Source organism: Mauremys reevesii, linkage group 8 (assembly GCF_016161935.1).
Source record: "Mauremys reevesii isolate NIE-2019 linkage group 8, ASM1616193v1, whole genome shotgun sequence".
Classification (NCBI taxonomy): Eukaryota; Metazoa; Chordata; order Testudines; family Geoemydidae; genus Mauremys; species Mauremys reevesii.
Genome location: NC_052630.1, coordinates 1,260,767 through 1,285,791, shown reverse-complemented (window position 1 = coordinate 1,285,791; position 25,025 = coordinate 1,260,767). Strand labels below are relative to the sequence as shown.

At 50.5% G+C, this 25,025-nt stretch overlaps 1 protein-coding gene across 8 annotated transcripts in view; it reads right to left on the bottom strand.

Moving 5' to 3' along the window:
* Positions 1 to 25,025, bottom strand: part of UIMC1 (ubiquitin interaction motif containing 1) — a 64,747-nt gene that overhangs the window by 25,079 nt on the left and 14,643 nt on the right. For 5 of the 8 annotated variants that reach the window (XR_005583655.1, XR_005583654.1, XM_039484452.1 and 2 more), the window contains 7 exons: positions 22,413 to 22,563; positions 12,272 to 12,362; positions 7,351 to 7,475; positions 5,610 to 6,764; positions 5,500 to 5,535; positions 3,047 to 3,111; positions 118 to 206 (listed from right to left, as the gene is read on the bottom strand). Coding sequence is in view for 6 of the 8 variants with exons in the window: in XM_039484452.1 (XP_039340386.1) it covers positions 118 to 206; positions 3,047 to 3,111; positions 5,500 to 5,535; positions 5,610 to 6,764; positions 7,351 to 7,475; positions 12,272 to 12,362; positions 22,413 to 22,556 (1,705 nt within the window). In the remaining 2 variants the exon portion in view is untranslated. Of the gene's footprint in view, positions 1 to 117; positions 207 to 3,046; positions 3,112 to 5,499; positions 5,536 to 5,609; positions 6,765 to 7,350; positions 7,476 to 10,421; positions 10,564 to 12,271; positions 12,363 to 22,412; positions 22,564 to 25,025 lie in introns of those variants that run through there. The other 3 variants (XM_039484455.1, XM_039484457.1, XM_039484456.1) reach the window with 3 other exon arrangements.

Genomic DNA, 25,025 nt, shown 5'->3' with positions numbered 1-25,025 from the left:
GAATAAAAACAGAGAAAAAGGCTGGGCTCCCCTTTTGGGAGAACAATGCGGGATTTAAAGAGCAGATGATGTGTCCTGTCCAGTGCAAAGTTCAGTACATTTCAGTAGGGCTCTTACCAGGGCAAGCAGTGATCTCTTCTTCAGCAGGGCTCTCCGTGGCAATGTCTGGGCTCCTCTTACTGCCAAATGGGGTCAAGGCAGAAATGCTATCAGAGCAAACACACACATGTCAAATCAAATCAATCAGTGTCACAGCATGCAGCTGGGTCACACACAAACCCCAGGATCTTTGGCTAATTACTGTCTGACCGCCAGAAAGGACCCGGAGAACTAACAAACAGACAGGTTTAAATGCCATGCACCGCTGCATGGCTGAAAGGAACTTCCCTCTCCTAGAAGCCCACGATAAAAGGATCTGGAGGGTCACTGTGTCAGGTGAGAGGAGTAAAAATATCGGCTCAGCACTAAAAGATGCCTTTGATCCTTTCTGTTCTCAGTTCTAGGAGTTCTGCGGGTAGCAGTGCTTCCTTACCTCTATCAAGGCACTTGTTGGAGACAAAAGAGGAGGAGGTTTGGCTTGACACTGTACTGCTCTTTCTCCCCAGCCTTACTGCTAATTCTTCTTTTTCTCTAACGCAGCAGGAACGTGGTGCTACTCAGAGCTTCCCTACAGCAGAGTCCTGCCAATGTTAGCTTAGTGGCTTTTTGTGCAGTGTGTAACCATGTCTAGTTCCTCTGTTTGACCTTCCAGTTCCTCCATTTCCTCGCTGGAGAAATGGGAAGCCATTGCGGAGTAAGCCTGTTCCTCACGCTGACCCCTCCGCCCTCAGCGAATATGCAAGAACTCTTTAAAAGCATGAATCCCCACACCCGCAAATTGAAGATTTATTTAACTTAACCACACACTAGAGAGGAGGAAACAGCCCCCATCGATTTATGATAAATAACTGAATGCTGAGTGGAAACCCCAAGTGACTTCTTTCTAAAGGAACCATTTCAAAGCATTTGTTATGAGCCTGAGCTGAGCATGGTTTACTGCGTGTGTAACACCGGGGTCACTTCAAAAAGACTCTCACAACACAACTTACTATGACAGCTATAAAATGGGCTAATCAATTTAAAGTCAAACCACTGTGCTTGCTACATCACCTGTCTCTGAGTACCCGTCACAGAACCCCAGTCCGATCCGCTGCGCTCTGCCCTCGGCATGGGGCTCACACGCCTGGGCGACTGCTGCTAATGCTGCGCCAGGCGCCCCACGCCCGAGCAGGGTTTCTCCTCTAGCTGCCCCAGCAGCTGGCTGACCAGCACACCCAGACATCGCCCAACAAAGGGCTGTACTGGCACACTGCCAGCAGCCAGAGAGCTCGCTCCATGTGCACACAACTCAGAAGACTGCAGCCACCATTATCTGCTGTCACGGGGCTGTCTGCTGAAATGAGAAGTCACAGCAGGGAGTAGTGAAGCTTGAGCTGAAAGAGAGCAGCCATCGGCTGCACTGTAGCATTCACAGGGCCACATGCTGGCACGTTGGCTGCCCACGGGTCAGATCGAACAGAGGATTAAACCTGCTACCTGGACACAAAGGGTGACGCAGGAGCCCTCTGGAACCCCTTCCGTTGTGAAGCCAGCATCCAGCCCAGCTTTTCTTACCAGGTCTCTGCTAGGGAGCCCCACCTGCTGAAACAGGCTCTGGCCATTACACCCATCTGGAAACCGGGGATAGGAGCTGCCACTTCCTTCATGTCCCAGCCCCAGGGCTCCTGCTGCTCCCCAGGGAGGGAAGGCTCCACCAGCCAGCCTCTTTCAGGGGATCATTGTCACCAGCAGCCTCAGCAGCACAGACTGAAATTGACAGCTGGTGGGAGCCTAACAGGGCAGACTCCCCAAGCACATTTCAGCAGCCACCACACTTCCCAGAGTCTGGTTTATTTCACTGTCTCTGCTGCCTGGGAAAGCTCTGGGTGGCAACAGAGACCAGCATTGCATCGGTTCACACCTGCAGGTTTTCTTCACAGCCATAAGGGCTAGACACTTCCTGCATTTTAAAACCTGCTAAAGTTCTGCAGAAGCCAGGCAGCGTAGGCCCCTTGCTCCACCGGGCAAGCTTCCGACTGGCCCGAGGTGAGCAATCGGCTGGCATTTCAAGCCCTGCCCCTAATCTCGTGTTCAGCCCAAATACTGCCATCTCAGTGAGGGGGGAGGAGAGTGGAGAGCAGGCAGGGAAAAGGCAGCAGCTTTATGCCAAAAGCATTTTGAACTATAAAAGCAGTTTAAAGTACCATGAGAATCAAGCAGCTTCCCACAGCTGGGCTTGCAACTCCTGCAAATATTGAAACCTCCCTAGTAAACTGCTCCCCAAGTCCTCCCCATATGCCTCTGCTCAGAGCGTATCTAGTCTGCAATAAGAACCGCAAGCCACCCCCGCCAATGTCTCCTAGCCCTGCAGGGAGAGATGGCAACCAGAGGCCAACTCTCCTAGGGTCCCCTTCAGAACCTGGTTTTACCGCACCAAGGGGGAGAGGTAAAGCCAAAGGAGAATCGTGTTGCCATGGCCCATTTCCGCCACCGGCTGAGGCCTGGATTGGCCTCCCTGGAGTGCTGTTTCCATCGGGGGCACAGAGGGGCCCTGTCTCTGGCATGACATTTTCTTTGCCTTCCTCTCTGTTCTTTCCTCTTCAACGAACTCCCTTTTTAATAGACTCTGCACACTTCCCTTCCTGGAAAGACCATGCGATCCTACTGCTGTGTCTCAGCCTCATCACCCCAGCCCCGTCCTATGGCTCTGTTACGTCCCGTCAGATTAGCCTGCTGCTCCCCAGGGCCAGGATCACATCCGCTCAGCTGCCCTGCACAGCCCTAGCCCATGTCGCGATGCTGTCGTCAAACAACAACGCGAGTTCTCCTCTCCCCATCATCTCTGAGCTGACTCTGGCCGGCACCGTCCGGCAACACCTAACAGCAGCCCGCCCAGAGCACTCTCCTGCCTGGGCCGCAGCAGTGTGTGTCCAGGAACCAAGGCTCTGAAATGACCCCTGCTCCTCACCTCTGTGTAATCTGCATTGGTTCCCCATCTTCAGGCATGTCCTCCGCAAAGAGCGCCTGGGAGGCCTGGAAAGGAAATAATGCTGAGCATAAATAAAACACAGGCCAGCAGCAACCAGTTCCTCATTCTCCAGAGCTGGCCGAGATTTCCCAAGCTCCCTTCCCACCGTTCGGTTACAGAGCAAACCTTTCAGAGCCCAGAAATCCACCTGCCTGAGTGAAAGGCTTTGAAAACTAGGAAGGATTCGATTCAATTCACTCTGAACTTTGTTCATAAGAGCCTGAAAATGCTGCGTTTTTCTGACAACCCTGATTAGCCAAATGTAAGGGGGCTCACTGGCAGTTTGGGGACAATCAAGGGGCCGGTCATGGATTGAACCGACCCGGGAGGTGTACAGAAGGGCTACCACAAGCACTGCTCCTCGGCACGGCACCAGGGGAGGGGACTGATCACAGAGGGACTGGCAGAAAAGCAGTTACCACTCCAAGTGGGTGTGGTGGGACGGCCAGCAGCTGCCCCAGCGACACAAGCCGACCACAAAGAGCAGCCTGACCCGGGGGTGGGGAACCTCCAGGCGAGGTGACCACACAGCAAGTGTGAAAAATCAGGACACTTTTTTTTCAGGGGGAGGAGGGATAGTTGCCGATATAAGACAAAGCCCCTAATATTGGAACATCTGGTCACCCCCCTCACCCCTCCAGGCAGTGACGACACCAGGAGTTTTGGCCTAGAATTTCCCACCCCTGCTGTCAGCTCCACCCCGGTTACCGCCATGGGAAGGCACCGGCAGCCGACTCTGAACAGGATCAGAACTACACTGGCCCTGGGTTCCCATCACCATGGCTGGCAGTGAAGTAACATCTGTGGCAGCAGCAGTGGGAAATCTGACAGAAAATCTGGCGCAGCCAAGGCTCCGGTGAGCTGTAAATATCCTGACCCTGGCAGCAGATCACCTACAGTGGCTCGAGGTGATGGGAGGGGGGCTCACTCTTCCGTTAGCCTCGGGAAGGGGATGTAAAATGAACCGCACGCGCTTTGGTTTGGTTTTGCTTCTTCGTGGCAGATAAAGACCTGCAGGGTTTTGTGCTCTGGGTTTCATAGAAAAGTTTTCAGGCTTTGCCCCCTTAGAAATATCAGCAGGGTCAAATCTGCTCGTCCCTGGCTTTGCCGGAGGCCCCCTGGGGGTTTGGAAGACGAGCACTGTGAGCTCCCACCTTGCGTCTCTGAGACATCTCGTCTCCCGAAGTTCACTAGGCACTAGGGTGAAATATGTATTAACACCCCCCCCCCAAGTTTTAAACCATGTGATTAAAAGTCCCTCCTTCCTCCCTCAATTGCGGCAGTTTCCAGTGTCTTTTGATCCCATAATTTCATTAGCTCTCCAGTAACCACAGAGCCTTCCGAGTTAAACAAGACCTGAATTTCTAATGGAAAAGATGAGGAGAAAAAAATCCTTGTGACACAAATCTCCTGGGTCCTTTGTATCCACCATAAAGAAGCTAAAAAAGGGCACAAGGCCAATGGTTTCCCTCTGCAGGTCACCTTTACGGCGTGTTTCTTTCTTTCTTGTCCAAACCCAAGCCCAAGCAAGCAAGGCTGCGCGCAGCCCGCCCGGCACGTCTCCGTTCCACAGGAAAGGCGGACGGGACGCTTCTCCTGAGAGCGTTCACCAGACCCAGACCCAATACACATCTCACAGAAGAAGGTCAGTATCTTTCTATCAACTGGGGTCACTGATCCAATACACTTGGAAATAGGAACCACAGAGCGGAGGCTGCCGTCACAGAGAAGATCCAATTGTACAAGGATCTGGGAGTAAGTCAGTATGAAAAATGAGGGTTGGAAGAGGCTGACCCAAAGCTAAAATACAGCAGTAATAAATATGTTTAAACGTAGCGGTGACAGAAAGCTGTCTTCAGCACGGCCTGAGAGCCCTGACAGGGACTAACACTGACACCTAGCGTCCGCCAGGCAGAACAACTCGGGCCAGGCCGACTAACACGGCAAACTCCCCAGTCCAGGACAGCACCTGCTACCCCACACGACCCTGGGCAAGCAGCACACACACAGTTCACTCTATGGTCTGCAGTAGAAAGGACACAAGAGAAAAAGGTCGGTACCCCACCCACCTGAGGAGAGGGCAGGCCAGCGGCCTGGAACCACGTTTCCGCCTGGCTCTAAGCTGTGGTGCCACAGGTCACATGCGCTTTGCCTGCCCTGCTTGGGACTGCACTAAGGCTCTGCACTCTCGGCAGCTCTGAATCCCGAGGGATGAAGCTCTTGAAAGAGCGAGCGAGTGCTGCTCTGGAGCGCTGCCAGGCAGGCTGCTGTACATGTGGGATGCCCGGCAGTGCTCGGGGCAGTCTGGGAGCTGACCGCAGCAGCAGAGGGGCTGAGCTGTGATTGGGGAAGCGAGCCACGGGGCACAAACAGTAGAAATGAAAGGCACTGACCTTTGCTGGTGTCTGGTCTCTTGCACAGGTTGGCCCCTAGACAGAGGTGAAGAGCATTAGCACCCCCTGCTCATCCTGTCTGTACAATACGTACAAGCTGACTCCATTACCTGGCAATAGCTGGTGGTTGGTTCATCCTCGGACGCAGAGTTCTTTTCCTCTTCCAAGTTCTGCCCTGGATTCTGCTCGGGCTCCCTGTTCTTTGTGGCGAGAAGCCAGGCAGCACTCTCTGGCTCCTTCCTGCCATCGTCTGTGTCGTCGGGAACGCCATTTGCCCTGTTTATTCGCTCCCCTTTCCCATGCTCATTCTGGCTCAGGGGAGAAGAGCAGGGCACGACTGGGTCACCAAACTCCTTCTTCTGCAAGAGCTGCCTCTGAGCCTGCTTCAGGCTCTTCTGGTACACTTCCAGCTGGCACAAGATGACTTGGGTGTACTGGTTTGGGTCCACCCCTTTGGGGCAGAATGGAATACCCCAGTAATAGTGCACTGTGTCTCTAGCATCTTCCTGCTTGCACTTTTCATCAGCCATGCTCAGTGTACAAAGCTCGGGTGCGTTGTCAGGCACCTTGTTCCGTTTCACGTGCTCAGCACAAACAGAGCCTCGCCCCCTGTGCCCACGCTGTGGTGCACACTCAGGGCCTCCCGCTCCGCAGCTCTTCTGTGGAATGCCACCCGGCTCCCAGGGCCTGCCCTTCCGGAGCACTGCTGAGCTGCCCGCCGGGGGCTCTCCCGCAGAGCTTCCAGTGCTGGCCAGAGGTGGCTCGTCTTGGTCCCCACCCATTGCTTTTGAAGTGCTGCACGACCCTGAAAACAGTCTCCGAGGCGTCAGCTGCCAGGCGCCCGGAGTAACCCGGCCAAAGATGGGGCTCAGGGAGATCAGGCTCTCGCCACAAGGGCTGGGTAACGTGTCCCTGGAATGGCTTCTTGCTGGCGAGGAAGGCTTTTCATTTGACTTTGTTAAAGGCTGGCTCTTCCCTGGAGATACGATTATGCTGGATAGTAGTGAGCTTTCAACTATTTCCTGGCTTAACCTCGTCAGCACCACAAGGGGGCTCTTGGCAACATCTGTCTGTCCATTCCCGTCAGCTTTTGTGCTCCAGGAATGGGAGCTGCCCTCCGAATGCGGGGAGTCGGGGCAGGGTGGCACAGCTCCATGGATCTCAGCCTCTCCTCGCTCAGCCGGGTGGCTCTGCACTGGCTCGCACGTTGCCTGTGCAGGAGGTGGGGCAGAGGTCGCAGCAGGGGAATCTGAAGGCTGGTAGCTCTGAAAAACAAAAGATTTGCTTTCCAAGGGCTAGTCTACACTTACCAACGGGGTCGACACAGTGAGTTCGACTTCTTGGAGTTCGAACTATCGCGTCTAATCTGGACGCGATAGTTCGAACTCCGGAAGCGCCGGGGGGTCGACTCCGGTACTCCACCACTGCAAAAGGCGGTGGCGGAGTCGACCTTGGAGCCGCGGACTTCGATTCCGCGGCGTCTGGACGGGTGAGTAGTTCGAACTAGGGTACTTCAAATTCAGCTACGCTATTCACGTAGCTGAACCTGCGTACCCTAGTTCGACCCCCGCTCTTAGTGTAGACCTGCCCCAAGAGATACATTCTTTATTACAAAAACAAACGCCAAGGATATTGGCTGTGCACGCCCTGCCGTCACCCAGAGCGCAGAACGCAGGACACACACAGATACTGCACAACAACACAAGGTTAGTCCCCACGTTCCTTACAAGTCACCCAGACTGCTACAGTTCTCCCGTCAGGCCACACGAACCAGCCTCCTTTCCTGCATGGAGACCAAAGGGAGTATGTGAAGCAACATTTCTGTACGCCTCTGTACAAAGGCACACTTACATTAAGGCTCTCGGCGATGGCCTTCCTCACAAGCTCCTCTTCTTCCTCTTCCCGGCAGTTCACTTGTCTGGCTTCCTGCTCACTCATTTTCAGAGCCAGTGCAAACTGCTCGTCTTCAGTCATCTCTAAAGAAAGAAGCCAGGTTAACAACAGGCTTGTGTATATGGGGACATCCAGGAAAATTAATCCACATGAACTAAAGGAGCGAATTTGAAATGGATTTGTTAACCCACATTAACCACTGTGTGGACGCTGTTAATTCAGAATTAAAGTGCTCTTCATTCGGTATTTTAATTCACTTCAGAAGTTAAACAAACTAAACTGAATTAACCCACTTCAGTTCTGACTTCCAGGAGGAGGATTCAAATAAGGGTTTAATATGGTTTAACTAATCCACTTCAAATATACACCTTAATTAATTCAGATTAGCATTCCTGGATGTCCCCACACACCCAGCACGTATGTGGCACATGGAGGAAGGTACCTAGGGACTCTCACATTCCTAGGACAAAAACTTACACCAGACCAAAGCTGTTAAATCTCAGCTTTCCTTAAGTGGTACTTTTGATATGGGCACAGACAGTACTAAATGCAAAATAATACACTTGTGCAATGCTGAATCACTGACCCAAAGTCCGTACATTCAGTTAAGGTTTCCATAGCAATCTTAGCTCTGACTCCCTTTGGTGTATTCACTACAAAAGGCCTTTTCATGCCCTCAGCGTGGCACAGAGGTAGCATTTGGCATTGCTGCAGACAGAACGTGCACCTAAGGACACAGGAAGAAGCTAGACTTTGATCACGAACGAAGGTATTTATAAGGTTCAGTCTCACCGGCAGAGCAGCAGTTCCTTTGTATTACACTTTATTACTGGCCACATTGCCCTGTGGTGTGGGATATCCTGGGAGCTCACCCCAGGAAGCAGGTGCAAGCTGTATCTGCTGGCCAGTACCCAGAAAGATCTGCCACGTGCAAATGACCCCTCGCCCTGCTCCCATCACTGCTCTGATGGATCACTGTGCCAGGTCTGATGCATTCAAAACTGCTAGTTCAGCAGCACATTTCTTCCCCAAAGGATTCTTCAGTCACAGCAACCTCGACGCAAGGCTGCCTTTTTCAAACAAAGCAGTTACTTGGGAGAACACCTATTTATTTAGATTCTGACCCTACTCTTCACCATGCTTAAAATACACAACACCTGCAGAATGGAGAATGTGGAAAAGCAACTCAGCAGCTCTCTTAGGAGCTGAAAAAGACATTGCCACAGTCAGAACTCAAACACAACTGGCAGATGTCCTTCAACCCCCCCAGGCATGTGCACACCTGCACCTGGGGGTAGCCCTCCTAGCCCGAATGCTGAGAAGCAACTAAACACTGGGGTTTTGAACAAAAGGGCCCCTCATTCTCAACTACAGCGTCTCGAACCCAGCCCATTTCACAGGAGAAATGTCCCCCAGAAAAGCCGCACCCAGGGATTCCTGGCCTCTGCTTTCTAAACCATCCGCTGCCTCCCAGCTGCAAGCAGAATCCAGCAGCACTGCTTCACTCGAGAAAAACGAGGACCGTGTTGTCTTGCGTAATGACACCACATTACAGCACAACCGCATTCAGCCAGCCACGGGACATCGCATTTTGGGGATGTTCTCCCATTCTGTGCTGACAAGGTTATTTACTCCACTGAAGTGAGATTGGACCATTCTTCCAACTATTCTGACTACAACCGCTGCATTCACTTTGGGGCCATCTCAGAGCAGTGTATTGTTTGTTTCTGTATTTTTCTTTACAAATTAATCAAGAAAAGAGAAAGAGAAACAGGGGGAAGTGAAGACAGATTGCAGCGCACTCAGGACCCAGGGGAATCTTTGTCCTTGGACAAAGTCATGCTGTAATTTTCCAGCTAGAAGGAACCATGAAAAGAGAATTTTCTCGTCAGTGTAAACACTGCACAATTCTCCATATATCAGAGAAGGGTCCTGTCACCAAACATAACAATACTCTGCACTCAGCCAGCACCTTTCTTGTTCAAACCCCACGCCCTGTAAGGCAGGCAAGACTATGACCCAACTGGGCAAGCATGTACACATGCATATAAATAACCCCCACTGCAGTCACTGGGGCTCCCCGTGTGCTTAAAGTTACCCAGGTGCACAAGTGTTTGCAGAATGCGGCTATCGACATCCAGGCAGGTCAGTAAATGCACTGATTTCTCAGTAAATTCCTATTGTACCTTTGTCGTCAGTTTCACCCAAGTGGATGTGGAACAGCTAGAAAAGCGACAGAGTCCTGTGGCACCTTATAGACTAGCAGACGTACTGGAGCATGAGCTTTCGTGGGTCTGACGAAGTGGGTATTCACCCACGAAAGTTCATGCTCCAGTACGTCTGCTAGTCTATACGGTGTCACAGGACTCTGTCGCTTTTTACAGCTCCAGACTAACACGGCTCCCCCTCTGAAGCTAGAAAAGTGCTGCCTCTGGCAAACCAACGAGAAAAAACTGAAATGTGTTTGTTTCCCCCCCAGATGTGTAGGTGCTTTGAGGAGTGGGGAAGCCCCAGGCCTAGTTCCACCTGGAAATATGCAACTGCTGGGAGAGTGGATGGAGCCGCTCAGATCACGTAAAATCCAAAGGGGCTGATCTGTTTCAGCTGAGCTGTCTGTACACTGACTCGTCTGCGAGACCCAGAATAGTACATCTGATCATATCTAAGCACTGCATGCAGACACTCGCAATGTGTGTGCGCTTGATGTTGATTATACTGGGCATAATTTATGGTGATTAGAAATTCTAAGTATTGTGTTAGCCTCCTACTGATGTGTGCAAACAGACTATTTCAGAACTCTGAGGCACGAAAATAGATGCTGTGCTTTAGGAGGCAAGATTCATCTCAAGGGTGTCCAAATGAGATGGCAGATTCTCAGGGTTTCAGAGAAATAACCACCGGCCAGCAAGTAAGGGGCACATGTGAGCCCATGCACACGCCCACCCTGAGTCTTCCCACAAGAATGCCTCTGCTTTGTATTTTTTAAGGAGTAGTAGTTCCATTATTCCAAAGCTGAGCTTCCTACATACCACACTCCAAGAGACACTGAAGACGTTCATCATGACAAGGCATGAAATCCAACAGCCCATTCCCACTGGGACCAAGGCCAGCCAAGAAACATGGTGGCAGGGGAGAGAGATGCAGACAGACTGTTTTTAAGACATCACAGCCCTAAACAAATTAAAACATTTCAGAGTCTTTTAAAATGCTAATATGGCAATTTACTGTGCAATTTATGTTTCCTTTTAACATTTCCATAGTGAATGAGATGCCAACCCCACTAATTCTAGTTCTAACACTTGCTAATGTGAGATTAACTCAAAATGGAAATGCAGAATCGCGCCATTTCCACATATCCAGAGCGCAATTCCAATACAGATGTTCCAGTGTGCTTTAAAGCCCCAACTTCAGCCAGAAAAGACAAAGGGCGATTCCTGTGGGGCTTGTCTCTGAATCACACGTCACAGATCTACTGGATTTATGGCTTAGGTTCAAATGAGGAACATGGCAAGAAGGCAAGAACGGGAGGCTACGTTTTACAAACCAGAGCCTGGAGACAGCTCCCAGCATGGGGAATGCGTTGGGGAGGAAGCTCCCAGAGTGCCTTTACAAAACCAATTTGCCATGCAATTCAAGGAACACGTTAAATACACAGAGAAAAAAGATTTCTACTGCAAAGCTTAATCTGCCTAAAAATAAACACCAAAAACCTCATTCTCATTTATAATAAATCAAAGAGCAGCCCTGAAAGTGAAAGTGCCGAATGAATTATTGGTAGCTGACCCCTCTCCCCCAGGGAATACAAGACCTGCATCCAAATCACATGGAAACCTTCCCCACCCGAGGTCCGGACGTAAGAGCTCACACAAGGCGTGATGCCCCAAGTCCTGCAGCAGGCCTTGTCTGAGCAGCTGGCTGCGTGTGGGGAGCTGAAGGGCCAGGACGCCGATCCCCCTGTACACCCACCAGCTGTGGAGCGGCAGAGGAGTCATCCCAGCCAAGACTCGGGACAGGCAGCACCTCTGTGGCAGCTGGGCCACCCCTATGCTAAGGAATGGCCAATGGATATGCCCCAGTCCTAGCTCCCCCTTCCCCACTCCAGCTACTTCACACAGAGGGCTTGGCCTTCTGCCTCCACAGACAAGGGGGCAGGATTTGCCCATTTGGCCCAGATTCAGCAAAGTGCAAAGGTCCCGACCCATGACAGAGTGGCTGCAGAGCCAGGAGTGTCGGCACCCTTCTCGTTACACAACGAGCGCATATGTGAGCCACACGCACGAGGGGGACAGCCGATGATTCAGTCCCATCTTAACGCAATTCCTCCAGCCGTTTCAGGAAACCTGCCCCCGCCCTATTCCGTTATCTCCTTTGTCTGTCTGCCACGGGGCACGCGGCAGGCAGTGACGGGCGACGGCACTATCCAAAGGGCAAGCCCCGTTCATTGAAATCAGCGCCCCAGCAGGGTCAGAGATGCGCTCCTCACTGCAGCTGTTGCACTACAACGTTTCACTCCTTGTCTTGTTTTGACCTGGATACGTTATTTGGAGCTGCCTTCCAGAGCCTCCAAGGCTCTCGACCAGCGGCTCTAGTGGGGACGCAGCCTGACCCCTGCGCTGCAGGACGCAGTTATTTCCTTGACAGCTCCACACCTCATCTAGATACTGGATGCGACATGCGCTTGCTCGCGCACACGCCTAGGAAGGGCACTCGTGTGTGCACTCTCATCCTGGGGAACACACAAGTGACAGACAGTCTACTCAGGAAGGGTGAGATTCATCACTGTGCAAGGGGCTCAGCCTGAAATCCCATGCAACCACCCCACCCCCAAAAAATACTGACCGCGGTCCACTTCCCTCTACCCAGCTCACGTGAGACCTACGTGCAATTTTTCTTTTAGCAGCAAACTTCACTCTATCCAGCTGCTGCTTGGTTCTTTTCTTCTGTAATCCATTCTCCTCCTTGGACTCCTGCTGCGAAGGAAAAAACAAAGTACATAAACGACAAGCAGTGGGGCCCTTCCCCAAGACGCACAGGCTAAAACACTGGCTCTGAGGAACCATCCTCCATTTGTGTGACATTTGAATTTCAAACGTTCATTGAAGAACATTCTGTCACCATTAAAGACTGACATGCAAACAGGAGCAGAGAGAGACAACAGACTTCCTGCCAGTCACTGCAATGCAGTGCACCTGTCTGGCCTTGAGAGTCGTAAGCAGATTCCTAACGTCCAGCAGCCTGGCAAGTGAGGACTGTTCCCTTCAGCACAGCTTCTAGCATTCTGTCCCGGCCAGCTCAAAGTGCCCCAAGAGGCAGGGCTTTCAACCCTTCATTTGGGGAGCCAGCCTCATCCCCTCCCAGGCAGCACGGCCAGCCTACTTGGGCCCTAATTCTATCCTAGTACTTTCGAGCTCCACGTGTTCCCGTCAGCCATTCCTTGTGGGTGGTCGCAGCCTTCAACCATTTGTAGTCTTGTGGCTTCCTGCAATTCAGCAAACTGCATAAGCACCTGTGTTGTTACAAGCGCATTGATTCAATGGGACTATTCACGTCTAAAATGACACGTGTGCTTACATACATGGCCCTATTAGGCCTTAGTCAAGCCACACTCGTTTCCACATACATCAGGCAGTTGCTGAAGATCCCTGGCTATTTACATTGCTTGCCACTGAATTCCTTCCAGTTGGCAGCATTTAGTAAAGCTGGGCCCAGGCAAGGAGCAGCTCTCCAGGGAGAGCCGGAGAGGCACTAACATCTCCCTGCTCCCTGACAGCAGCTCTCTTACTTTGCAGCCCCCAAGCCATTTAGTGTCAGGCACCGTCTGCTCTCCCCCTCCCCCTCGTGCTGCGGTTCGTGTCCCAGGTGCTCCTTCCCAGGCAGTGTGCACACGTCCGGTTATTTTACCCTGGACGGATACGCTGCAGCCTTCCAAACCAAACCTACGTTTTGCTGTTTCCTGCCCATAGTTCTTATCCTGGATTGTCTCTCTGTACTGATGTGCTGGGAACTCCTCCCAATTTAATAGCATCAGTGGATTTTTTGAGCGTCCTAACACCAGCCCCTGTGGCCTCTGCTACTCACCTCCGCGGAACTAGATTCCTGGCTATTATCATTACCCTTTGCTGATACTCTTGTGGCAGGTTTTCAGCCCAGGAATGTCCCTACCCAAAACCAAGCTGAATTATTTATCCAAGTAAGATTTTGCAAGACACACTATTAAGTGGTTTCCTGAAACCCTAATACATTATACCTACTGCTGTCCCTTCCTCCACGGATTGCAGAATTGGATCAAAACGAGCAAGCACGCCCAGCCCCACACTCCTGCTCCCACCAGAGCAGGGGGGGCAACCTGGGGCTCCGGAGCCACACGGCTCTTCAGAAGTTAAAATGTGGCTCCTTCTACAGGCACCAACTCTGGGGCTGGAGCTACTGGCGCCAACTTTCCAGTGTGCCAGGTGGTGCTCACTGCTCAACCCCTGGCTCTGCCACAGGCCCTGCCCTCATTCCACCCCTTCCCGCCCCCTCCCCTGAGCCTGCCATGCCCTCCCCCTAACAGCTGATGGGGACAGCTGATCGGGAGGAGCTGGGAGGGAGGGGAAGGCACTGATCAGCAGGGCTTCCAGTGGGTGGGAGGTGCTGGGAGCTGATGGGGGGCTGCGGATGTGTTACTGTGGCTCTTTGGCAATGTACATTGGTAAATTCTGGCTCCTTCTCAGGCTCAGGTTGGCCACCCCTGCACCAGAGGATTAGTTCTATTCCTTTCCCTTCTCCAATCACACCCAGGCTCTGACTTCGCTCTCAATGTCATTTCTAAGATCTGCCTCTTTTGCTCTGTCCCCAAAGCCAAAACTTTGCTGCACACCATGATTTGCTCTAGCTGGGATTAGAGTAACTTCCCCCCTCCAGCTCCCCGTCTACCCCTCCTCAGCCTACCCAAGGTTCAGCAGTTAAAATAATATTCCACTCCCAGTCCTCTGCCCATGTCACCCTCCCCTCAACCTCCTTGGGCCCCTTCACTGCTCTCTATTTCCTTCCACCTGGCTCTACCCCGTCCTATTCTGTTTGCCAGAGCCCAGCACCTCTGAGGTGACACGCGCCCCTGCAATCGCCTGGGGAGAGCAGCCCTGTGTTAACATCAGGACAGGCCCTTGTGCATAGGAACCAGGGGTGAAGTCCATAAAGCCATGTGCCAATCTGGCCTTTCCTTTGTACGTGAGAAGCACACACCCCAATGGAGTGACGTGAAAGCTCTGGTTTTGCCCTCCCATCCCTAGTTTAAAGGCCTGCCAGTTCTATGCCTCAGGGGGTCTAGCCCCCTCCTGTCTAATCCCGGCAGACTCTGTCATCCTCAGCCCACCTCTCGATGCACTGCTGCACTACCAGTTGAGCTGCATCAGTCTTCTTCCTTCCTTCTTGCAACTACCAAAACAATCTCTAAGATCACTCGCAACACTTCCGCCTTCAGTGCTCATCCCAGATCCCCGACGTGATTTAGGAACGTACTCGACTTTCCTTTGCAGATGCTGCTTGTTCCCATGCATGGAACAAACACTTACAAAACCCGCTACCCGGAAATGGAGCCAATGACTGGAAAGGGACCTAGCTCAGCATGCCGGGATACCAGAATCCTTTGATGTGTCTCTAGTCTCATATGCTCAGTCACCGAGTGCAGGAGGCCCCTCTGTTTTACCATTTGTGGGTACACAGAGTCTAGACATTTAACAGTTTCAGGAGTAAAATTATAGGCAGGGGAATGTTTAATTTGCTTCACAATGTTCCACTGTACAGCTCCAGTGCAAAGAACTGCTGAAGGGAATCCAGCGAAGCCTGATGGGCCCAAACACACACAGAGCATCTGAGCTCCAGAAAGTCTTAAATCTTCCTTATTTACTGAACCAAAGAACCGGCACGCACCATTTAATTACGTTTTACTTCTGCTGGTGGGAGGCTGCACCTCCAGGGGCAGAGAAACCCTTTGCCCAGAAGTACTTGGCATGCAGGCAAAGCCAGCCTGGAGATCCCTGCAGCGGAGAGAGAGGCCTGCCATAGGCTGACCCAACCACTGACAAGGAGAGTACAAACTCAAGGGGCCACTCAACCAAATGCTTCTTTAATAAGATCACAAGTCCAAAAAAACCCTTCATCAATTAAATATCTCCCAGCTGCAGCCAATGCTTTTTGTTCCAAGGTCATCGCTCACACTCAGTGTACAAGGAGAAACTAAGAGCTATGGCTGGTGTGATGCACCCAATGTACACTGCTGCACTCCGTGACAGCCCGGGAGAAAGCCTCTTCTCCAGGCTACAGCTTTCAAATACAGCAACCTGAAGGGCTCCAAGCTTCCTGCTCCTTGCAGGCAGAGGTTCTGGAGCTAGAGGTGCGGGGGGTGCTGCTGCACCCCTGGCTTGAAGTGGTTTGCAGTCTATGCAGGGTTTGCAGTTTGGTTCCATGGCTCTCAGCGCTCCAGCCCCCCTGTTTGTAGGAATCTGCTCTTTACTCTTTGGGTCCCTCTCATGAGCAATTTCACTGGAAGCGTTGTCCAAAAAGTGCGAAAACGGTTGGCTTCCAAAGCTCTCAGCTGTTTAAACATCTGCTTTTCTTGACAGGCTCCAAGAGGCAGTAGAAAAATACACTGCCTTGCTCAGCCCGCTTTGCACAGACTCCGGGGAGCAAATCCAGCCACAATGCAGGCAGGTGCAACTCCCTGCCTCTGAAGAGTCAGCTTGTTTGATTCCCCTCCCACGCCCCGGACAGCGATTGCCCTCACGCTTGACAGGGAGCTTGCTTCCAGCATCACCTTGAAAAGAAATGGTCACTGGAAGCCAGACGAGGTCACCAAAGGGACAGGGCAGGTCTGTAGCATGGCACAACTGCGCAGCGCTACCAAGCATGCAACGAGAGGGCAGAGCCAACACCACAGGACGGAGCCCTGCACGGGAAACACACATACCAGTGAGGCTAATTTAATTGTTGAAAGCCAATTCCATGTTGGAAGTACCACGCCTGGCGCTAGCCAAGGCTGCTGTTGAAATCAAAGTCACACTCTGCTCTATTAGTCTCAGACTTTCAGCTCATCAGCACAAACCTGCTGAAAGCAGAGACTTGAACAGTGAGATGCAACGGGCCTGTGCCAGACTCGCAGCTTCCGACAGGTGAGAGGGGCTGTCCCTGGCACCAGATCCAGCCTCGCCTTTATTGCCAGTGATAGCAAGTTCCAGAGCCAAGGGCCCTCCCCGAGAATGCCCTCCTCCTCCTCCTCCTGTTTCACCCTGGGGACCTCAGGCCACAACTTCCCAGCTGGCACAGCCAACCTCAGAAATGGCAAGGCCTTGCCCAGTGGAGAGATGGTCCAGGACCTTGGAAGGGATCTGGAAGTGGACAGGGAGCCAGCAGACCATGGAACACTATGCTCTCGTGGATCTGCCTGACCCAGACTGTAGGCCCCTGTCACCGAGTCCCCGGGCGCTGCTCTGGAACTGCTCCCCACCAAGCCAGGCAGGACTCTGGGAGCCTCCTCTCCCTCGGAGCAGCCTGTCTGCAGGGCAAGGAGCTCACACGGCTTCACCTCCTGGGTCTCTCCTTGGAGCATTCAGCATGTGCCCCTCCGTGCGCTTCCCACAGCGAGTCCGCCCCAGCGGGGTCCTGGGGAAGCCACAGGGTCCTGCCCCCCCACAGCGCAGTCAGACGTGACTCTCAGCCAGCCAGTATCACAGAGGTTTATTCGATGACAGAAACAGGGTCTAAAACAGAGAACCGGACCCCTCGGCCGGGTCCATTCTGGATGGGGGGGCGTGAGCCAGACACCCATGTCTGCCCTCACTTCCTTTTCCCAGCCAGCCCCAAACTGACTCACCCTCCAGCCCCTCCTCTCTGGGCTTTGTTCCTTCCCCGGGCCAGGAGGTCACCTGATTCCTTTGTTCTCCGACACCTTTAGCATCCCCTTGCAGAGGGAAGGGCCTCAGCCATTAGTTGCCAGGAGACAGAGTGCCGGCCTTTTATTGGCAGTGGCCCTTTGCTCCTCAACACTCTCACCCCCTAGAGAGTTAAGAACTGCACAGGGGAAACTGAGGCACCCACACAGTATTCAGAGGAAACATTAAAAACAGTCCCACTTCCTCACAACCACTACGTGGTGAACTACCTGAAGCTACTGCATGGCCTTCCCAGTTAGCCCCAAGCAGAGAGCCGCTGTGGAAGTGTCAGAAAGCCGTCTCTCCCCACGGCTGGGCCTGCATCCAAGGCCACCGCCTAACCCAAGAGCTACACGCTACCTTGACTAGCGGAGGGTAAGTTACAGAAGCCAGGTTGAGCTTACTGCTCCTGCCAGTTCCTCAGACCACTTCCTCTCCTTCTACCAACATCATCTTGGTCAATGGACTGAGAATAAACCTGCTTCTATTTATCCAGGTGCCTTCAAATGAGGGACACTGGAGTAACAGTGGTGTTTGTGCCAGATGAGAAGGAGATGTGGAGCTGCGTCCCATCAGAGACGGCACTGCAACCCACAGCATCTTGCCACCTCTCCCAAGGGTTTAGTATAGATCTTGAGTCTCTGTGGGACTTCACAGGAGCTCTGTGAATAGAAGCAGCTACCCATTAGGGCCCTGTGGGCTCGATCCAGGATGACTGAGTGAAACCACTTTCAAGTGACTCCATCCTCCCTGCGAAAGGCCTCACAGGCAGACCAGCAGCACTTCACAATCACTTTATAGAGCAGGGGCGGGCAGCCTATGGCCCGGGGGCCAAAGGCGGCACACAAGCTGGTTTTCAGTGGCACTCACACTGCCCGGGTCCTGGCCACCGCTCCGGGGGGCTCTGCATTTTAATTTAATTTTAAATGAAGCTTCTTAAACATTTTTAAAACCTTGTTTACTTTACATACAACAATAGTTTAGTTGTATATTATAGACGTATAGAACGAGACCTTCTAAAAACGTTAAAATGTATCACTGGCACGCGAAACCTTAAATTAGAGTGAATAAATGAAGACTCAGCACAGCACTGCTGAAAGGTTGCCAATCCCTGCTATAAAGGCTGATGATCGATTACCAATATTAGCATAGCTACCTGGGCTCTGCCCACAGCTCATCAGCTTGGCTGGTACCACTGCCATACTAGAGCTAGGTTCCACTCTGGCTAACAAGGGTCTATCAGTGGAACTCCGCAACAAGCGAGATTGTACAGCATCTTTCTTCTCAGGAGACAGAGCAGTAACTGACGAGGATGCTAGTGTCAGCTGGTTTCTCAAGCGCTGGCTGAAATATTGCAGATCTGAGGGTGGGTAGAAGATTGTCCTTCAAGGAAGCACCAACAATCTCTGTCGACAGAGGGCCTGGTGTTTCCCAGAAGCTTTCACCAACCAAAAAGGGTCAGGACTATTTTGTATGTGGTGAGACAGACTTCCTACAGCATTTCCAGAACCTCTGTTTGTGCAGGGAATGCTGTATGGTCATCTCTTCCTGTTCCCACAGAGTTGGGAAAAGAGTTTCAAATTTGCTTGACTCTTTCCAAGGAGGAGGACAAGAGTTCCTTGGCTCCAGGATAAGTCACAGGCAGTCAAGTGTGGATTACACAACCCACTATCCAGAAAAGTTCCTGCAGATGAAACTTTTCAGATGCCACTGAAAAGCCCTGAGCAAATGGAGGAAACTTGGCAAAATAGCACTGATGAGCTTGGCAATACAGCATGACTAACAAATTCCTGAGTCAGTCAGTTTGCCACAGATCATCAATAGTAAGAAACCAGAGGCTTTCCAGGTGCTTCTGCTACAAGATCTGCTAGTCTAGGAGGAGAATTGGGGACTACAAATATTTGCCAGGAGATTGCCAAGGAAAAAGGCCACTCATTCTATGCCGTCCAAGACTCTCCTTGTAGTCTTTGAATCCTGAACCATGCCCTAACAACTGCAAGATGAACTGAGAATTTATTGTTCTCTAAAACTGCTATTCATCTGGAGAGTTACACACCTCTTACAACAGGTAACAAGGTCTTGCTGGAGCAAAATCAACACTTACAAGGCTCAGGACTAAAATTCAACTTAATGTACACTGCAAGGCTGAGGGTAAGTTACAGAAGCCGGGCATTTATTATTCAGAACCCATAGGAAGCAGAGATCCTTCCCAGGAGAGAAAACCGGAGGGCACTGCTACAACTCCGGATCTGGAAGCCAAGGATTTAGAGGTAGAAACAGACCAGACTGAATAAACCCACTTATCCAACTGACTGTGAACTGCTGTCACTTAAACAGAACCTAACTGGCTCACTAATGGGTTCTCTGAGCAGCCCTTTCTGTAACATGGCCAGTTATGTCACCAGAATTTATTAAAAACATCAGAACGGCCATACTGGATCAGCCCAATGGCCCATCTAGCCCAGTGTCCTGTCTTCCGACAGCGGCCAGTGCCAGGTGCTTCAGAGGGGATGAACAGGGCAATTATCAAGTGATCCATCCCCTGTTGTCCAGTCCCAACTTCTGGCCATCAGAGGTTTAGGGCCACCCAGAGTAGGAGGTTGTGACCCTGCCCATCCTGGCTAATAGCCACGGATGGATCTGTCCTCCAGGAACTTATCTAATTTGTTTTTGAACCCAGTTATACTTTTGGCCTTCACAACATCCCCTGATCAGTTCCACAGGCTGATTGTGCGTTGCGTAAAGAAGTCCTTCCATATGTTTGTTTTAAACTTGCTGCTTATTAATTTCACCAGGGGACCCCTGATTCTTGTGTTATGGGAAGGGGTAAATAACACTTCCCTAGTCTCTTTCTCCAGAGCAGTCAAGATTTTCTAGACCTCTATCGTCATATCCCCCTTGTCTCTTTTCTAAACCGCACAGGCCCAGTCTTTTTAATCTCTCCTCATACAGAAGCTGTCCCACACCCCTAATCATTTTTGTTGCCCTTCTCTGTACTTTTTCCAATTCGAATGTATCTTTTTTGAGATAGGGCGACCAGAGCTACAATCTGTATTGAAGGTGTGGGCACACTGTGGCTTATATAGTGGCCTCAAGATATTTTCCGTCTTGTTATTTATCCCTTTCCTTATGGTTCCGAACATGCTGCTCGTTATTTGCCACTGCACACTGAGTGGCTGTTTTCAGAGAACTATCCACAATGACTCCATGCTAACAGATAATTTAGCACCTGTCATTTTGCATGTATAGTTGGGATTATGTTTTCCAATGTGCATTTCTTTGCTCTTATCAACACTGAATTTCATCTGCCATTTTCTTGTCCAGTCACCCAGTTTTGTGAGATTCCTCTGTAACTCTTCACAGTTAGTTTTGGCCTTCACTATCTTGAATAACTTTGTTTCATCTGCAAATTTCACCACCTCACTGTTTACCCATTTTTCCAGACCATTTATGAATATTGTGACCAGCCCTGGACCCCCCTATTTACCTCTGTCCACTGTGAAAACTGACCATTTATTCCTCCCCTTTGTTTTCTGCCTTTCAACACATCACTGACCCATGAGAGAAAGAACCTTCCCCCTTATCCCAGGGCTACTGTGCTTAAGAGCCTTTGGTGAGAGACCTTGTCAAAGCTTTCGGAATGTCCAAGTACACTAGATCCACTGGATCCCCACTGTTCACATGTATGTTGACCCCCCACCCCAAAGACTTCTAATGGATTGGGGAGGCATGATTTCCCTTTTTTGGTTATAGACGATCATACAGTATAGTCAGGGAGATTAATCTTTTCATAGTTATGTTTTAAAAGATGCTTGAAAGTGAGGAGACAAATCACATGCACGTTAAGAGGCATAATTGTGAACAATGAGAGGTCCTGATCGTTCGTGTACGTCAACATCTCTTACAGCTGTTGGCTTCTTCTTTCCTTATCGGTTTCGCAGTAAAGGCCAGCGATGCAGCAGACGTCTGAAGTTAACTTAGCTTATTGCAGAGCTTGAGGGTTTAGCCCCAGTGACCTATTACTGCCAGACATTCTAGCTCTGTCTAGTTCAGGGAATTTCCCAATGGGGTAGAGCTCAGATAATGTGCAGAAATAACAGCCAATAGCATGTGCCCTACAGCTTGTTTTTCCTGCTTACTGCTAGTGCGTTCCCTCTCCTCACATGTTAACTGCCTTACTGTCAAGACGGATGCTCTAGATGTGGGCACTAAGGGCATTTGATTTAAGATCCAGAGCTTGCAAGTGAGCGAAATGCTTGTTAAAATTGTATAATTCTAAAAGCGGCTTAGGCTGCCAAATCACTGACAGAGCAAAGCAAAGCCAAGACTTAACAATTACAAATGAAAATATTGTTTCAAATCAGGTCCTGTCTCACATACCTTCCATGTCATGAGTTCAGGCCTCTAGGCTCTGGAGCTCCCCTGAGCCACTGACGCTATCAGTCACCTCCAGGCTACCATAACAATGCAGTTACCTCTGACGGCTTAGTGGTTAAGGATGAGAGTGGATTACACTCAAGCCTCCAGGGGCGGCTCCAGGCCCCAGCACGCCAAGCGCGTGCTTGGGGCGGCAAGCCGTGGGGGTGTTCTGCTGGTCGCGGGACCAGTGGACCCTCCGCAGGCAAGCCGCCGAAGGCAGCCTGCCTGCCGTGCTTGGGGCGGCAAAATGCCTAGAGCCGCCCCTGCAAGCCTCCTTAATTCAGTTTCATGATCTGACACTAGCTGTACTTTGAACAGTTACTTGCATGTAACAGAACCACATTTCTGTGATTTAGTTAAATGGCAATAAAATAAAAAGTTGGAAAAAGATTTGCCAGGTGACTGAGGAAACATGATTTAAATTAGGTTTCAGATTCTGTTTGGACAGGTTTTGGTTATCAAATCTCAGAGAGACATGACTCAGTGCCAGCCAATCAGACGGCTCATTTCGTAGCCAAATGGGACATAATTAATCTGAAATACACCTTGAAAAGAAACAGAGCAGACCACTAATGTCAAAGTGCAGCAGGCTGCCCCAAGATGGCCGCTCAGGCCAGTCTCTTGTCAGGAATACACCGGTAGATAAGCATTCCCCAGTCAGGATTTTGGGTTCTGCTTTTTTTAACCACTGACCTCTCCATCGCTGTCAGATATAACAATAAAGGCATCCACAAAACTACGCTTCTTTTTGGCGTCGACCAGGCCCCTTGGCTCTTCCTCCTCCCCGCCCAGGTCCTGAAAGTCAGGGCTTTCTGCATGCTTCTTCCTCCTCGGCATCCTGACTCTGAAAAAAAGAAAGAGGTTGAAAGCAGCCATTTGTTTCCATCTGGTTTAGTTTTCCCTTAACAGCCATCCAGTTTTACTATTTTAAGCAAAATACTCCAGGAATTAGGTCTTATTGCAAAGCATGGTGGATTTAGTGCTGTTGGGAGCCACATGCAGAAGTCCCTACTCATCAAGCTATGAATACTTTACATAGCTGATTTGCTCAGAAGGGGCTTCGGAGGAGCATCAGCACACCCAAGAACTGCTTTCCATTCTTGTTCTACAAAGCGATGAGTAAATTCCCACCCAACTCCTCTTGTTAACGCTCATCTGCAAATGTGTTCAATTCTTAATTTTACAGCAGGAAATCGCCAGCCCTCCATCAAGGACCCTTGCCTTCCCCTATTAGCACCACCCTTCACTACCACTGATGCAGAACAAACCAAGATGTTGTGGTGAATCATGCTGACAACCTGGTGGCCTTGGCACTCCAGAATAGGAAACCACAGCAGCTAAACCAGTTGTCAGCTTTCACATTCAATTAGATGTGGTGCAAAAGCCCTAATTTTCCAATAATGTAGTTATGCTCACAGAGCAGGAGCTCCAAGAAATGCTGCACAAGCTCTGCGAGATAGAAGAATGGGAAAGAGATTGAAAGCAAGAAGTCATGTGCAATGCACACCACATGACCTGCCTTCCCAATGAACAGCAAATTCAAGCTGTCCTCTGCTGAAATACTCTCCTTAAAGGGTCATCTCAAGCCTTTAGTATAAGCAAGGGCACTCGAGATGCCGGGAGAGCTGAGCATTATCACTGCAACTTTGTCAGTGTTATGTGCAGCACCAGTGAGGGCAGGTGCAAGTGCTATTCCTGGGAGGATTCTGCGCCAAAAAATTAAAAATTCTACACACAATATTTTAAAATTCTGCAAAATTCTGTATATTTTATTTGTCAAAATAACACAACATAATCACACCTGTTTCAATTATTTTGGTACTTTATTTTAAAATACCTGTCAGTAAGTGTGTCTGTAACAATATAGACAAAAAAAGACTCAGGAATTTTTTTTTGACAGATTAGATTCCTTACTAGACATACTAATACAAGAACTTTGAGTAATTCATTTAAACTACAATATAGAAACATCGTTCCCGCGCCCCTCAGAAGCAGTGCAAAGGCTTGGGGGAGTCAGGGATAACGGAGGAACAGAAGGAGCGGGAAGGAGCCTGGGAACAAACCTGGAAGGCTACTGAGTGTGAATGGGAGAAGTATGGAACAGTTTCTTTGGAGGACAGAGGGGGGCGATTGTTAGGGAATTGGAGACTCCCCCATGCACACCCTGGTTGATCCCAAACCCCTCCCATTGTCAGGCACATCTTCCCCATCCCCGTGTGGCCCTGGAGCCCCCCTCCCATTCAGCCCCTGGCTCAATGCCGTCCCCCCACTAGCTCCTGACCCTCTGGTCCACTCTGTCCCCCCCACTGGCCCTTCTGAACCCCCGTCTGTGATCTGCCCAGCAACGCCTCCTGCCTCACACTGCCCCATCCTCACTGGGCTAATGCAAGGAACAGCTGGCTCTTCATGCACCACAGCGGCCTCCGGTGGGCAAAAGGTGGAACTGCAGCGCTTCTTGGGCCGAATGTATTTTCTGCAGGAAAAAAATAATTCTGCACCAGATGTGAATTCTGCACATGCGCAGTGAATCAGAATTCCCCCAGAAGTAAATAAGTGCAAGAAAAGCTAGTGCATCAGTAAGTAGCCTCTTTCCTTGTTCATCTATACACTGCAGGGGGGAGCTGCACAAAAGCATTGGCTGCTCTGATCAGTAAAAGCACAGCCAAGACGACTCAAGAGACACCATGGCCAAATGACAGCAGCAAGATGGTGATGGACTTAAACCCCCATTTTCCTTCTCCATTCCCAAAAGCTGGTTTTGCATTTCAATTGAACAAGCAAACTGCTGACAGCAACACTCTCCAGTTCTCCCAAGAGCATCAGAAAGCTGTTTAAAGTGGTAGACATGGTCTATCTTGACTTTAGTAAGGCTTTTGATACTGTCTCACATGACCGGCTCATTAACAAACTAGGGAAACGCAACCTACATGGAGCTACTAGAAGATGAGTGCACAACTGGCTGGAAAACCGTTCCCAGAGAGTAGTTATCCAGTGGTTCACAGACATGCTGGAAGGGTATAATGAGTGGGATCCTGCAGGGATCAGTTCTGGGTCTGGTTCTGATGAATATCTTCATCAATGATTTAGATAATGGCATAGAGAGTACACTGATAAAGTTTGCAGACTATATCAAGCTGGGAGGGGTTGCAAGTGCTTTGGAGGGCATGATTAAAATTCTAAATGACCTGGACAAACTGGAGAAATGGTCTGAAGTAAACAGGATCAAATTCAATAAGGACAAATGCAAAGTGCTCCACTTAGGAAGGAACAGTCACTTGCACACATAAAGAATGTGAAATGACTGCC